The sequence below is a fragment of the Panicum virgatum genome, chromosome 2K (genome assembly GCF_016808335.1).
Source record: "Panicum virgatum strain AP13 chromosome 2K, P.virgatum_v5, whole genome shotgun sequence".
Taxonomy (NCBI): Eukaryota; Viridiplantae; Streptophyta; class Magnoliopsida; order Poales; family Poaceae; genus Panicum; species Panicum virgatum.
In genome coordinates, this window is record NC_053137.1 from 1,116,558 (window position 1) to 1,129,901 (window position 13,344).

The window sequence follows — 13,344 nt, forward strand, 5'->3', positions numbered from 1 at the left end:
GGCTGGCAGGCGTCGGGTGCCACTTGCCCTGCATGGCGGAGGGCCCGAGCCCAGAGACAGCGCGCTCCCCGCCCTGTTATCCTTGTTGGCTTGTTGCTAGAATTTGTTTGTAAAAAAAAACAGGTTTTGGGTTATCCGCGAGTTTTAGTTTTGAGATGAATTCTGACCCGAATTGGAGTTCGGGGCGGGTTCGGGTTTCAAGTTCGGGTTTCGGTTTTGGGTGCCCAGGCACTCCATCCGAATCGAACCCGACCCGTTGCCATCCTTAGGTAGGAAGCGGATTCTGTGATTTTACTTTACTAATTTCTTTTTTCTTAAAAAGGATCCTGTTAGAACAAAACCGCCATAATCCTGCAATTTGACAGATTTCAATGTCATATCTTGAAGTATTCAAGCAATCTGATAATGTTTAGAGTGCCCTAACTCTTCATGTGTTGGAGCAATATCTTTTTTTTAAAAAAAACACGGTCCTTGTCCGGACACATACTGCATGCTCATCAGGTTGTGTTTGTGACAAGCCACCAAATTGGAAAACTGATGAACTATTCCATCCATTTTTATTTAAATGTGATATTAGATTTGTTCTAAGTTAAATTCAACTAACTTTGATTAAATCTATAAAAAAATATAGCAACAGCTATAGCAACCAACCAACATGTACACTATCAATATATACTTTATGGTGAATTCAATAAAATAAATTAGATATTATAAATATTTTATTTTTTCTATATATTTGTTAAAATTTGTCAAGTTTATAGGTTAGAACAAATCCAATATGACGTGTCCCCATCTTCCCTACCTCGCTCTCCCGCGGCCTTTCATCTTCCTCGCCATGCTCTGTCCGCGCCTCCGACTTCTTGAGAACTGAGTCCATATGATTACCAAGATCTTATACATTTGTGTGAAATCGGTTCCCGGTATATGAGTGTTTTTATTTTTATTTATCTTTTGGAAAAAAATCATAGTTGGATATAGTTAACATTGTTTCCAATTGTTTTCAAAAGATTTTTATATTTTTACCATTATAACGAATGGCGGTAGTCCATTTAGCACACAGTCAGCAGAGACACGCGAAATATCCTCCCTGCCCTTGCCAGCTCCTCTCTTCTCCCTCTCTGACAGCTAAGTCCCACATATCCTCCCATTGCCAGGTGGGGCCCACTAATCAGATTCATCTTCTATCTCCGGCACCGGCCGGTCGCCGATCTCCTCCCCTCCCTCTCCTCTCCGCTCCGCGCGCCGCTGGGCCCTGGCCCCCCGCCTACGTCGCTGCTGCAGGACCCGCGCCGCTGGCAAGGCAGGGAGTTGCGGCGCGGCTGAGCAGGGGCAGCGGAGGCATCGGGAGCGGAGCGGAGCACTGGAGGATTAATGCTTGGATCGCAGGGAATGAAGGAAAGGGAAGCGCGGGCGTGCTCTCGAAGAAAAAAAAAAGATGAGAAAAGCACGTATGCAATTGTGGGTGCGGATCAATCAACGGGGCAGGCTTTTGGGCTCGGACCCGCCCACGATCCAAGAGGAAGGAAACATAAAGCCAGCGGCAAACAGGAGCCCGAGCTCCAGCCTCCAGCACAGGTCCGGAGGTCCCTAGGCCACCGCGAGGCCCGTGCGCTCCGGGAAGGCCTCGCCGGCGAGCTCGGCCAGGTCCGCGCCCTCCTCTCCGGCATCGACGCATGGCAGGTGGTGCGGCAGCAGCAGAGCACGGCCACCCGCCGCGCCGGGAGCTCCCTCTCCAACGCCGCCACCTCGCCCTTAGCGTCCAGCGCGGGGGCGTCCGGGAACAAGCGCCGCCGCTCCAACCCGCGAGGCACGCAGCTCCTGCCCCCGATGCGTCCGGGGATAGCATCGAATGGCAAATGCTGTGCTGTGCTGGAGGTAGATGATGAATCTGATTAGTGGGCCCCACCCAGCAATGAGAGGATATGTGGGACCAGCTGTCGGAGAGGGTGAAGAGAGGAGCTGTCCAATGGCCAAGGATAGAGAGGACATTTGGTGTGTCCCTCCTGACTGTGCGTCAGCGTGTCGTGTCTTAGTGGCATGCCACGTAGACAAATATGGTAAAACTAAAGAAACCGCAAGACAAGAGTGGTAAATATATAGGCGTTATTTTAAAGGTGCTAAATGGACGAGTGCCACTCGATATAATGGTAAAGATATAAGGCTGTCCGCAGTGATACCGGTAAAACCACCGCTAAACGAAATAGCGCATCGGATAGAGATTTTTTTTTGCTATAGCGGGGGACGGTAAAACCATCTGTATCTTTCAGTTTTGACATGCAGACGCCAAATACAGCGCGGGCAAAGGAGGAACGAAACACTCGAAGTGGCGCGGGGCCTGCGCACCCGCGCGCCATCCTAACCCCCGACCGGCGAGCGGGGGAGAGAGAGAGCCGCCGCCGACCTCCATGGCCCTGTGCTCGAGTCGCCGAACCTCCATGGCCCGACCTCGAGCCGCCACAGCCGCGACCTCGTCCTCCCAGATCCGCGCGCACGCCGGCAAAAGGAGGGGCCGGCCGGGGAGCGAAGGAGGCCGCGCGGATCCGGCCGCCGCCGCCACCGTCGCCACCTCCGCGCGCCGCCGGCGACCCGAGGGCGCTCCGCCGGAGCCCGCCCGCCCGCCGCCGGCGACCCGAGGGCGCTCCGCCGGAGCACGCCCGCCCGCCGCCCGCCGCCCGCCGTAGGGAGCGTGCACGCCATCCCGCTGCGGCTAGCCTCGAGGTGTTCCCCAGCCCCACGACGTCGCGCAGCGGCCTCTTGTGCGCGCCGCCCTTGTCTCCCTTCCCTTCCGGCCGCCATAGGAGGGCCGAAGCTGGGACACAACGTGGACGGCGCCGCCACCGGCGAGGGAGGAGGCCGACGCGTGGGGATGGCCGCCGCGCGCCCTCCACCAGGCCGCGCGCGCTCGCCGCCCCGGGGCTCGGAGCAGGGGCACGTGGAGCTTGAGCAGGGGGCGGCGGAGCTCGAGGACGAGGGAGGGAGGACCAGCCGCCTCGCCACGACCTCCCTCGCCGGCGGAGGGAGCTGGGAAGGAGAGCTCCGCCGCTGCCATAGGAGGGCGCCGTCCGAGCTCGACCTCCAGAAGTGGGGAAGGAGAGCTCCGCCGCCGGGATTTGGGAGGAGCGGGGAAGGAGGAGGCCGAGCTTGGGAGCGGCGGCCAGCGCGACGTGTCCGGGGCGGACCCCCGTATCGGCGGTGAGGCAGCCCGCTCGCGCCGCCATGGCTGACCTCACGCCGTCCCGCCCCGAGGCCGGCGCCGGCGGCCGGGGACGCGGCGGCCAGCGGGGGCCGCGCCGAGCTCTGCCCGCAGCGCCACAGGGGGCCGCGGCTGAGCTCCGCCCGCCCCGCGCCAGGGAGCCGCCGCCGCCGCCCTGCCTCGTGTTCACCGGTGTGCGCCGTGGCCGGAGGAGGGCCGGCGAGTAGGGAGGTCCGGACCTACGCCGCCCAGATCCAGGGGAGGCCCGCCAGTGGCAGCGAAGCTCGAGCATGCTAGCCAGCGACGGAGCTCGAGCAGGCTTGCCGGCGGCGAGGCCGATGGAGGGGGGAGGTGTGGGGGTGGTGCCATGTGTGAATGACGGTAAGGGGGAAAGAGAAGAGAAAAAATTGACAGATGGGCCCCACTCGGTGGTAGTTGGTATAGAGTGGGGATACAGAGGATGAACAGATGCAGCGAAACTGAATATAAAGAAGAGAATTTTAATGACTAGATAAAAATATTCTATTTAGAAAGTCGATTTGGAGTACCATACGGTAGACCTGGGCATGGGCTGCCCGACCCGACGGACCCGACCCAACCCGCCCAAAAATACCCGACCCGACCCGACCCGAAGAGTTTGATGGGCAGGCTCGGGTCAAAATTTTTGACCCGGTATGACTGACGGGCCGGGCACGGGCTAAAAATTTTGACCCGAAACCCGAAAAACCCGAAGGAATCCGACATTTTACATAGGCCCGGCCCGACCCGACCCGACCCAACTGGCTGTCGGGTCGGGTGCGGGCTCAATTTTACGGCCCGGTCACCGGGTCGGGTCGGGCACGGGCCGTTAGAAAAAACACCGGGCTTTTTTTGGCCCGACCCGAACCCGACCCGGCCCGGAGGATGCCCAGGTCTACCATACGGATAGCCTAAAAACCCTTTGTTTGCGGTGGTTATACGGATAGCCTAAAAACCCTTTGGCTGTGTTTAGATACACCAAAAACCCCCACAAAAACATCACTTTCCATCACATCTCCATCACATCTCTATCACATCGAAACATTAAATGTAGCAAATGACTCATGCATGGAGTACTAAATGTAGGTAAATAAAAAAAATAATTGCATAGTTTTGATGTACGTTGCGAGACGAATCTTTTGAGCCTAGTTAGGTCATGGTAGGATAATATCTATCACAAACAAACAAAAAGTGCTACATAGCGCTGCAGTGTTTTTTCCCGGGCGCTACAGTGAATTTCAAGGGAACTAAACACACCCTTTGTTTGCAGTGGTTTTCTCCATAAGCCTCCAAGCAAATGTTTCCAATTCAGTCCGCTCCGATCCCCACCCACCTCCGCCGCCCATGGAGATGGAGCAGAGCGATGGCGGGGGCGCCGTCAAGCGCGCCAAGCTTTCCCCCGGCGCCGGCGAGGACCGCCTCAGCGCGCTGCCCGACGACGTCCTCGTCCTCATCCTCCTCCGCCTCCACACCGCCGAGGCCGCCCAGACGGCCGTCCTCTCCCTCCGCTGGCGCCGCGTCTGGGCCCTCCTCCCAGAGTTCCGCGTCGCCTTCGCCGGCCCCATGCCCTGCAGCGTCGGCCCCGCCATCGCCGCCCACCAGGCGGACCTCCGCTACCTCCACGTGGGGGTCATGGACGCCACCCCCGAGTCCGTGGCGGCCTGGCTCCCCGCCGCCGCGCGCCGCCTCTGCGGCCGCTTCGTCTTCCTGAACCTCGCGGGGAGGGACGAAGATTGGGAGGAGGCGGCCGCGCGACGGAACGTTCTCGAGCTGCCGTGCTTCGAGCGCGCCGCCACGGTCTACCTCGACCTAGGCCTTCTCGGCGCCGCCATGCCGCTTGCCGGCGTCTTCGCCCGGCTCACCGAGCTGACCCTGGCTCGCGTCCGGTTCCGCGGGCCATGCGGCCTCGGCGACGCCGTGTCCTCGCCGAGGTGCCCGTGTGTCGGTACCCCAGGACTGGGGTACCCCCTCTTGCTGTGACTAGGCAAGAGCCTTGTAGTTATCCATAACTACAACCAGCAACCGGACCCCTGCAGTCCGGAGCCCTGCTCACCCGGCAGCGGTCCCGGACCCGTCCCCTGGCTGGGAAAGGTCCGGGAGCACCACGTGTTCCGGGAAAAGCTGGCGCTCACCCCGAACGGCCGGAAGCTCCGGGCCTCCCATAGAGGTCCGGACCCCTAAGGAATCCCGGATCCCGGACCCCCCATGGGGTCCGGGACCCCTTGTATGGTAACCGGACCCCTCGCTAAGGGAAGAAGTCGACGCCCTGCCTCGGGGTGGTCCGGAGCCGACACGTGTCTACAAACACGGACACGAGTACAAGACCGTCTGGTCTCCATACTAAGCCTCACCCACCATTGCATTCATTATGGTAGGTGGACGCCCGCATTGATGTAGCAGAAGCCGAGGTGATTCTTTGACCAGGGGGCACTATTGATCGCGTGTTACCGAGATAGTGGAGCTGCTGGCGCCGCCCACGCCGCGCCTGGCAGTCTGCCATAACAGATGGATACGACGGCTCGACTTCACCCATTATGACGCCTACATAATAGCCTCCACAGGTCACGCCGCAAGCTACGTTCCCCCAACGGGCACCTTGCTGACGCAACCAGAGAAGACCTCCCTTCGTCAGAGAGTGAGCAGGGCATGGAAGCATATCGGAGCAAGGATTCGCAACCACTGTAGCCTTTTAATTACTCTGAGCAGTGAGCTGCACAGTCACGTTGGGCCCACCTGTCGGGGCATCAACGTCCTATGTATCCGCCCCCCTTGGTCTATAAAAGGGGGGCGTCCGCTAGAAGGAAACTCAGGCTGGGTGAAACCTAAGACCCGGCAGAGGATAGATTCATACACAATCAAGAACAATACTTCTCCCAGTGGACGTAGGGTATTACGCTCCGGCGGCCCGAACCACTCTAGATCGCGTGTTCTTGCGTGCCTACTTCAGTGTTAGATTAGCCTAACTGCCTAGTACTTCCCTGAGTTCTCCCTCTCTGGGAATAGGCGGGTGCGTTCCGCCACCCGGCTGTGGGTACCCCAGAAATCCCACGACACCGTGCTTGCTGAGTCTCGCCGTCCACGACGCCCGGGGCCTGGACAATCTCACCATCCGTTCTGAGTCTCTCCTTAAAGTGGTGCTTAAGCAACTGAGTGGCCTGCTGCAGCTCACCGTGGTGGCGCCGGCACTCAAGGAGTTCTTTGTGGTGTACTGCTTCCATATTGATCAGAACCAACCGGTTGCCAACATCTCGGCCTCTCAGCTTGTGTCTCTGAAATGGTTGGATGCATTCGATGCAAACACCGTCCAGCTTGGCAAGTTGGAACATCTCCAATCGCTTGACACATTCTTTGTATTCGTGTATGGTACTATGGTGACGATGAATTCCGCTTTACGTACAATCGTGCTTGCCTAAGGCTCTTGCGCCACTTTAAGGTCATCCAAACTCTCTGTCTCAGACTGGCCTATCTGCAGGTAAGTTCACCTCCTCTTATTTGAAATTTCGCCATCATATTAAGTCAACTGGGAACATATTTGAGAATTGGGCACAAACATTGTCCTGATATTTGACATTTGACAGAGCTAAGGAAATTAAATAACTGACATGAAACTACTACAGGCATAATGATATAAGATTTGTTTAGAACAAAACAGCTTTGCTTTAATATTGAAACAAGTGCCATAGTCAGTAAAGGATTAATGTGCCGTTTGTGTTAGATAAGTCTCAAGTATGTGCGTCTATGTATCTATCTATATTACCAGATAAGGCTAGGTATAGCCTCCTCGGGGTGATCTCAAGAGCTAATGGGATCACACGGTTTTACTGGCCTCCTATGGCCTTATAGTAGCATATTCCCTAGAATATGCAGTTGGAGTCTATATATATGTAAACTGCCCTTTGGGCTTAGTGGGTTGAGAGAAATAGAATTTCATTTGGGCCAACAATTTGTATTGTTTGTCAAATGCATTATGAGGCGATGTGCATAACTAATTCTCTAGATGATTGTAATGTCTGAAAATTCTCACTTACTCTGATTTTACTCATGTCTCTGCAACATTTTGAGCAGTGAGCACTCAATGTTCACTCTTTTCTAATATATCCTTGCAAGACATGAGATCCAAAGTATTTCATAGAGAACTCTAGAACATCTTTTTTGGATATTGCAACTGACTGGTTTTTGTATAGGAAATCCAAGTTAGGCTTGTTAGCTTGTAATCAACACTTAAAACTGAGGTGTTTCTGTCTCTTTCCATACTGTCATATATGATCTGTTTTAATGGTTACTTCTCACGAACATGCAGGACATTGATGGATATCAATACTTGATGGAAGACTTGACAATGCTCCCTGACATTATGAATCTGCACTTGGTTGTAATGGCAGAAGGACATGACTTTGGGGGCAGCTCGTTCAATGTTCTTAGATTGTGTACTGGTATAAGAAGGTTACTGCTGCAATTACCTGGACATACTGGCTCGGAGGTAAAGCTATCTTTCTTATCTGACATAAGTTAACATTTTACATATCCTGGCACACCAACGCCTGATCTGCTATTGATCTAGTTCATCTGGGGTAAACATATGGCTTCTGGTATCTCTAATTTCAAGACTTTGGTCTATAGTTTAGATTGAGTGGTATACTACTTGGGTTGTAAATATTGTATTTTCTTACCTTCTAAAATTGATGTCAATGGACAGCATATTGACTAGTTGAGTAGTTGCATGGAAGGCTCGATCTTGATGAGTCCTGATTGTAATAAGTTTGGCTCTTTAAAGTCAATTGAAAAATCTTCGTAAATGCATGATAATTCTTTTCATCTCCATAAGAGCAGCTAAGATTTACCATCCCCTACCTAGGCTTCGGAGCCCCTATGTTGAAACTTGAAACAACACAGGCAGACCTTGAGAACTCTGTAATTTTACTTTATTTTTCTAAGAAAATCATGTTACACAGAACAATCATAGCTCTCCATTTGTTAGATTTTGATGGCATATCTTGAAGTATTCAGGCAATCTGATTAATTTGGAGGTTCCTCTCTTTTTTTGTTATGGTGTAATATCAGTCACAATTTTATCTGATTAATTTGGAGGTTCCTCTCTTTTTATGTTATGGTGTAATATCAGTCACAAATTTACTAAGACATGCTCCTCATTTCAGGCGCAAACTGCATGCTCAACAGGTTGTATTTGTGATCAACCATCAAACTGGAAAACCGAAGAACTCTTGTTGAATCACCTCGAAGCAGTAGAAATTCTTGAATTTAGAGGATCTGAGCATGAAGTATCTTTTGTGAAGCGGCTACTCAACTGGGCTACAGTGCTGAAAAAGATGACAGTAACATTTGATATTTTTGTCACTGAAAGCATGGTGAAGGAATTGAGCCAGATGTTTCAAGGCTACTCTCGTCCAGAAATATGCTTCGAATTCCACATGTACTGGGACTTCGTTAAGGTGCTGTATGCACCCCAAGGATAAGGTACCTGGTTGTAACTTTAGTCACTGCAGAGTCTTTTTTGTTTTCTTGTTGGTACACAATGCAACTCATGAGAACATCAGAATGCAAGTGGGTCCTTCAAAAATGTTATGTTCCATCATCTTATGTTTTCAATTGCTGTACGTTTGATTTATTACAGCTTAATTATGGAATATTTCCCGAAGCTGGAAGTTTACATGATCCCAATGGAGGGAAATTCATTTTTTAATAGCTTATCCACCATGTATGTTTGCCACTCCATATGTTTACTTGGAACTTGTACATTTACAAGATATGTTGAAGGGCAACAAAATATTCCAGTAAAAGGCAGATACACACCTGCTTTCATGAAACTACCTCATTCAGCGAAATTGAGTTCTGTAGCCACGCAAATTCATACTGAGGTGTTAGGGAGTTTTTTGCAAATTGCTAGTAGTAAAGATGAATAGATGATGGCTGCAACCTGTGGCTGAACATGATAGCTAGCTACAAACCCTAGTGTATTTAAGCTGTGTTGAAGCTTTTCCATCAGTGTCATTGCTTGGATGGCCACCAGCTGGGAGCCTTTGAAGATGGTTGATTCTAGGAAAAGAGTAAGAACTTATTTCTAGTTTGTCTCCGAAAACTATAAGACCATGTTTGGTCCAAAGGGTGCTTATAATAAGCCCCCCCCCACCCACCCACTCACAACCACAACCACAACCACACCCACACCCACACCCCCAAGCTCCAAATCAGCATTTTGGCTTCCAAACACCAGGGTTTATTTTAAGCACCCCATAAGCACCATGAGGATGTGCTTATTGTACTTATTTGCTGGTGGGGTCCACCAGATACTTAAATGCTTGTATGTGGTTACTAAATAATTAGTTTGTATGTGGTTATTAACTTTCTGAAATGCTTTCTCTGCTTGGAGAAGTTGTACATTAAGGTGACTAGCTGATTAAACCTACCTCGCAATCAGGTTGATTAAAACCTGCCCCCGTTTGCTCTTCTCTCCGTGTTTCGTCGGCGAATCTGGACGCGTGTCGGACAGCGGAGCACCGAGCGGCGAGCGGCGAGAGCCCTCCACATGTGTGGGACCCGCCTGACCTTATCTTCCCACCTTCCGTCGCTCTCTCTCTCTCCAACCCCTCCGTCTCTCTCCGCTTGCTCTCAGATCCGCGAAAGAAAGTGATGGCGCCGCCGGTGCCGGTACAGCCGGCGACCCCTCGCCTCCACGGACCGACTGGCCGGCCTCCCATTCTAAGTTTCTAACCATGGCTGGCTACCGTGCGGCTCCTCTGCCACCGCCGCCAGGGGGCGTCGAGTGGTTCATCTGCAGCCGCCGGGGATGGCGCGGGGCCCGTGGTCTTCGCTACGCGGATGCTGCTCCTCCTCATGCTGCTGCCGCTCGCTCGCCGTCGTCGTGGCCACCGCCACCATCTCTCCGTCGACCCTCCCTCTCACCTCCTCAGCAAGCAGCGAGCAGCCTCGGCACTAGATCCCCGTCGTCTAGCTCCCCCTCCCCCTCATTCCATCTCTTCTCCCCGCCGCCACCCTCCCTGTCCCAACTTGACCGCACGCGCTACCCGGCTCACCACCTTGATGATGGCATAGGCTCCGTCATTGCTGAAGAACGGTAAGCAACACGAGCTCGGCGGCTTGGGCAAGCCAGCGACGTTGCTACTGCGAGCTCTAGCTTGGCGGCGCAAGCAGCCGTGAGCTCAAGCACCAGCGTGGCTTCAAGCTCATGCACATTTACCAGAGTGGCAAACTAATTGACCTCCTCCAATCTCTTTTCCCTCTCGCCAATCGAGGGGCAGCGCGAGGCGCAGCTTGCTGCTCCCACGAGTGTTCCACTGATGGCTGCTGTGCTGGCTGACGATGAAACAACCAAAGCAAGCTAATTGGTACGTAATGTTCTTCTCTATTTACTTTGGTGCCTCTTAAATGTTTGATGAAATGTTTAGCTACCATATACAGCATTTCCTATTTGGTTTAGGTTATTGCTGATCTAATTTTTTTCTAAATTTAAGTAAACCATTCTTGCAACCATTTTAGCAGTTGGCACCTCGGCAAGCTCAAGCTGAGTGCTTATTTTATTATTTCTGTTCTTTATTAGAGTTCCTACATCCAGTTGGTGCCTAATTGTTGATGAACCACATGGGTTGCATACAGTTCGTGTTTTGCCTCCAGCAGTTTTGCCATTCATACCTATGATCAAATTGGTTCCAAACATATGCATTGTTATTGTCATATTGTTCTGCCTTTAGTTAATCCAACATTTTATAAAGAGCATCCAACATTTTAGTTCATCCAGCATTTTATAAAGAGCATGGGTAATATATTCGGAAGACAACGAGGGCCAAAAAATTTTAATCTACTCTATTGCTTAAGTTGAAACACGCCAGGGCTATTTCATGGCATTCATGGTTATGAAATAGTTGTCTCTTCAGAAATCTATACATGTCAACGAAGATATATGCCATGACTAAAAATCTATAGATACAGATATATGATTGCCAGTTGGGTTCAAAAAATTTATCTGCGTGATGGCATGTAGTGGATGGGTTATTTCATATTTGGTTTCTACTGCAGTCGTTTACAAGAATATTAATATAACTTTTCCATCAGTTAAAAGTTGCGTGAACATATGAGATAACCACTGTTATCAACTCCACTACTCCCGATGCACACACAGCTACTTCATTGGTATGCACAATTCTTCTTATTGCAGAGTTTCTGGTATTCCCGTCATGCCGTTGTTTCACTATTTCACTCTATTTCACTGTTTTCTATGTACGAAACAAATATGCCCTCATTCAGAGGGGAGACCAATCTACAAAGAAGGGACTAATGAACTTGCACGCTCATCTCTTTTACAGATACCTTCATGCTTGATCCAAGAAATTGCCCAGTGGAAAGAAACTCATATTGGTGTGTTTCTATTTGTACATATTCCATTGAATACTGGATATCAGCATCATATACTCAGAAATTTCTGCTTCAAAGTATCATGTCATACATGTTGATCATATTGATAAGCTACAACATACTTATGTGTAGTATTTGGGTTTGTTAGAGATCTTATCTGAACGAATATAAGTTGGCTTCAAGTTTGAGATTCCCAGTGTAATTCTATCGGCAGTCATATTTATGTTATTCTTGATAGGGCGCTCAACGCGTGCCGAATGTTCTAGTTGGGTGTTAATTCTTATGCCACTTTGGTAGCTATTGGATCTATACTTTGTGCTAAAGCTAGCTTCTAACCATTTTTATGTTAATTTTCCTTTTCTCCAGACAACATTGGTGGGTTGCAAAAATGGGTGGAGCCGTGAATACCAGGATCTTGTCAGGACCCTTGACATTCGCATCATGAAGAAAGCTGTGTTGTCAAACTATCGAGGGAACAAGTCCCATGTTAACTTTGCCAAATTCTTTGTACTGAATGTAAAGACAATGGAGTACTATTGAAGTACTCCCGTTCCAAAAAACAAGTCATTTTAGATTCAAAATTTGTTCCAAAAAATAAATTGTCTTACCCTATTTAGAAAGTGCAATTGCATTTAAAAATCAATTAGTGCCAAATATGAGCAATAAATATAGGCAAATACTGTCATTTTACTTTCTTGATTGCCCTTGTTTCGAAACCCAACTACATGTTAGCCCCAGTTTATTTTTAACTTTGAATGTTTGCCCCTACTTTTAGTCTTCCAGTTGCATGGTTGCCCCTAAAATGTACAATTCGACCTCAAAATGGGGCCTGTTTTGCAATAAAACAGGGTAAAATGGGGCCTGTTTTGCAATAAAACAGGGTCAATTATACAACTGAAAGACAAAAAACAGGGGCAAACCTGTAGTTAGACTTCAAAATAAGAGCAGTTTTGCAAATGGTCTTTTTTTTTTTGAAAGATTGGCTGTCAAAAGATGTCGGCATCGCCTCCCTCTTCGCGTGAACACAAACCAACGACCAGTGGACTATAGGAGTCCCTTGAGCAACCAGCTTGGAGTGGGAGAGAAAAGGTTGCCACCAACAAAGAACAAAAAAAAAAACATCCCATCGGCATGGGAGTCTACAGGCGGTGATTTTATTACGGAGGTCGGATTAGGTAGCCACTAGTCTATTAACTCGTGCTTCAAGCATGAACTAATTAGAATTAATATAAAAATAAAATTTATAGCTAATAATTATAATTATCTATCTCACATCATCTTTCATCTATTAAATATTATAATACACTCTAAAATATATATTTCTCATTATCTAGTTACAACAATAGATTTTATTTTGCATCACATGTCCGTGTGTATTTTATATATATTTAATTGAAAATTTTATTTGTGAATCAATATTCTTATCTCTTTCACCATACATGAATACATGGTGACACGTATCACGAGTAGTATTTTTATATAAACAATAATATAACTAATATATTAATAATTATAGAAATAACAATTAATTTTATATCGGTGCATTTTAATATTTGTTATACCTATATAATTTATATTCAGATTTAGATAATACTTTAATTTTAATGTTATAATTGGATAATTTATATGCAAATTCAGATGGTTATTTGCATTATTTTTATAATGATATAGATGGGTAATTTATACGAAGGTTAAGGTGTTACTTTGGTTTTTTTATAATGCCAGAGGTGAGGGGGTAATTTAGA

General features: G+C 49.2%; 1 protein-coding gene across 2 annotated transcripts; it reads left to right on the forward strand.

The window, feature by feature from the left end:
• Window positions 1-4,486: 4,486 nt before the first annotated feature.
• Window positions 4,487-12,194, forward strand: LOC120660401 (putative F-box/FBD/LRR-repeat protein At4g00315). 2 transcript variants are annotated; one of them, XM_039938934.1, is made up of 5 exons: window positions 4,487-5,146; window positions 6,265-6,683; window positions 7,512-7,691; window positions 8,368-8,686; window positions 11,966-12,194. In XM_039938934.1, exons 1-2 carry the CDS (start codon window positions 4,556-4,558, stop codon window positions 6,622-6,624), a joined length of 951 nt encoding a protein of 316 aa, XP_039794868.1. In that variant the 5' UTR covers window positions 4,487-4,555; the 3' UTR covers window positions 6,625-6,683; window positions 7,512-7,691; window positions 8,368-8,686; window positions 11,966-12,194. The 2 variants fall into 2 exon arrangements, with proteins under 2 accessions (XP_039794868.1, XP_039794860.1); XM_039938926.1 differs by lacking the exon at window positions 11,966-12,194 and having other exon boundaries at window positions 8,368-8,910.
• The last annotated feature ends 1,150 nt before the right edge of the window (window positions 12,195-13,344 follow it).

Excerpts from the sequence above, each read along its gene's own strand:
- LOC120660401 (XM_039938934.1), top strand. The coding sequence starts at position 4,556 with ATGGAGATGGAGCAGAGCGATGGCGGGGGCGCCGTCAAGCGCGCCAAG. Across the intron at positions 5,147-6,264 it reads CCGTGTCCTCGCCGAGGTGC|CCGTGCTTGCTGAGTCTCGC; the intron begins CCGTGTGTCGGT and ends AATCCCACGACA.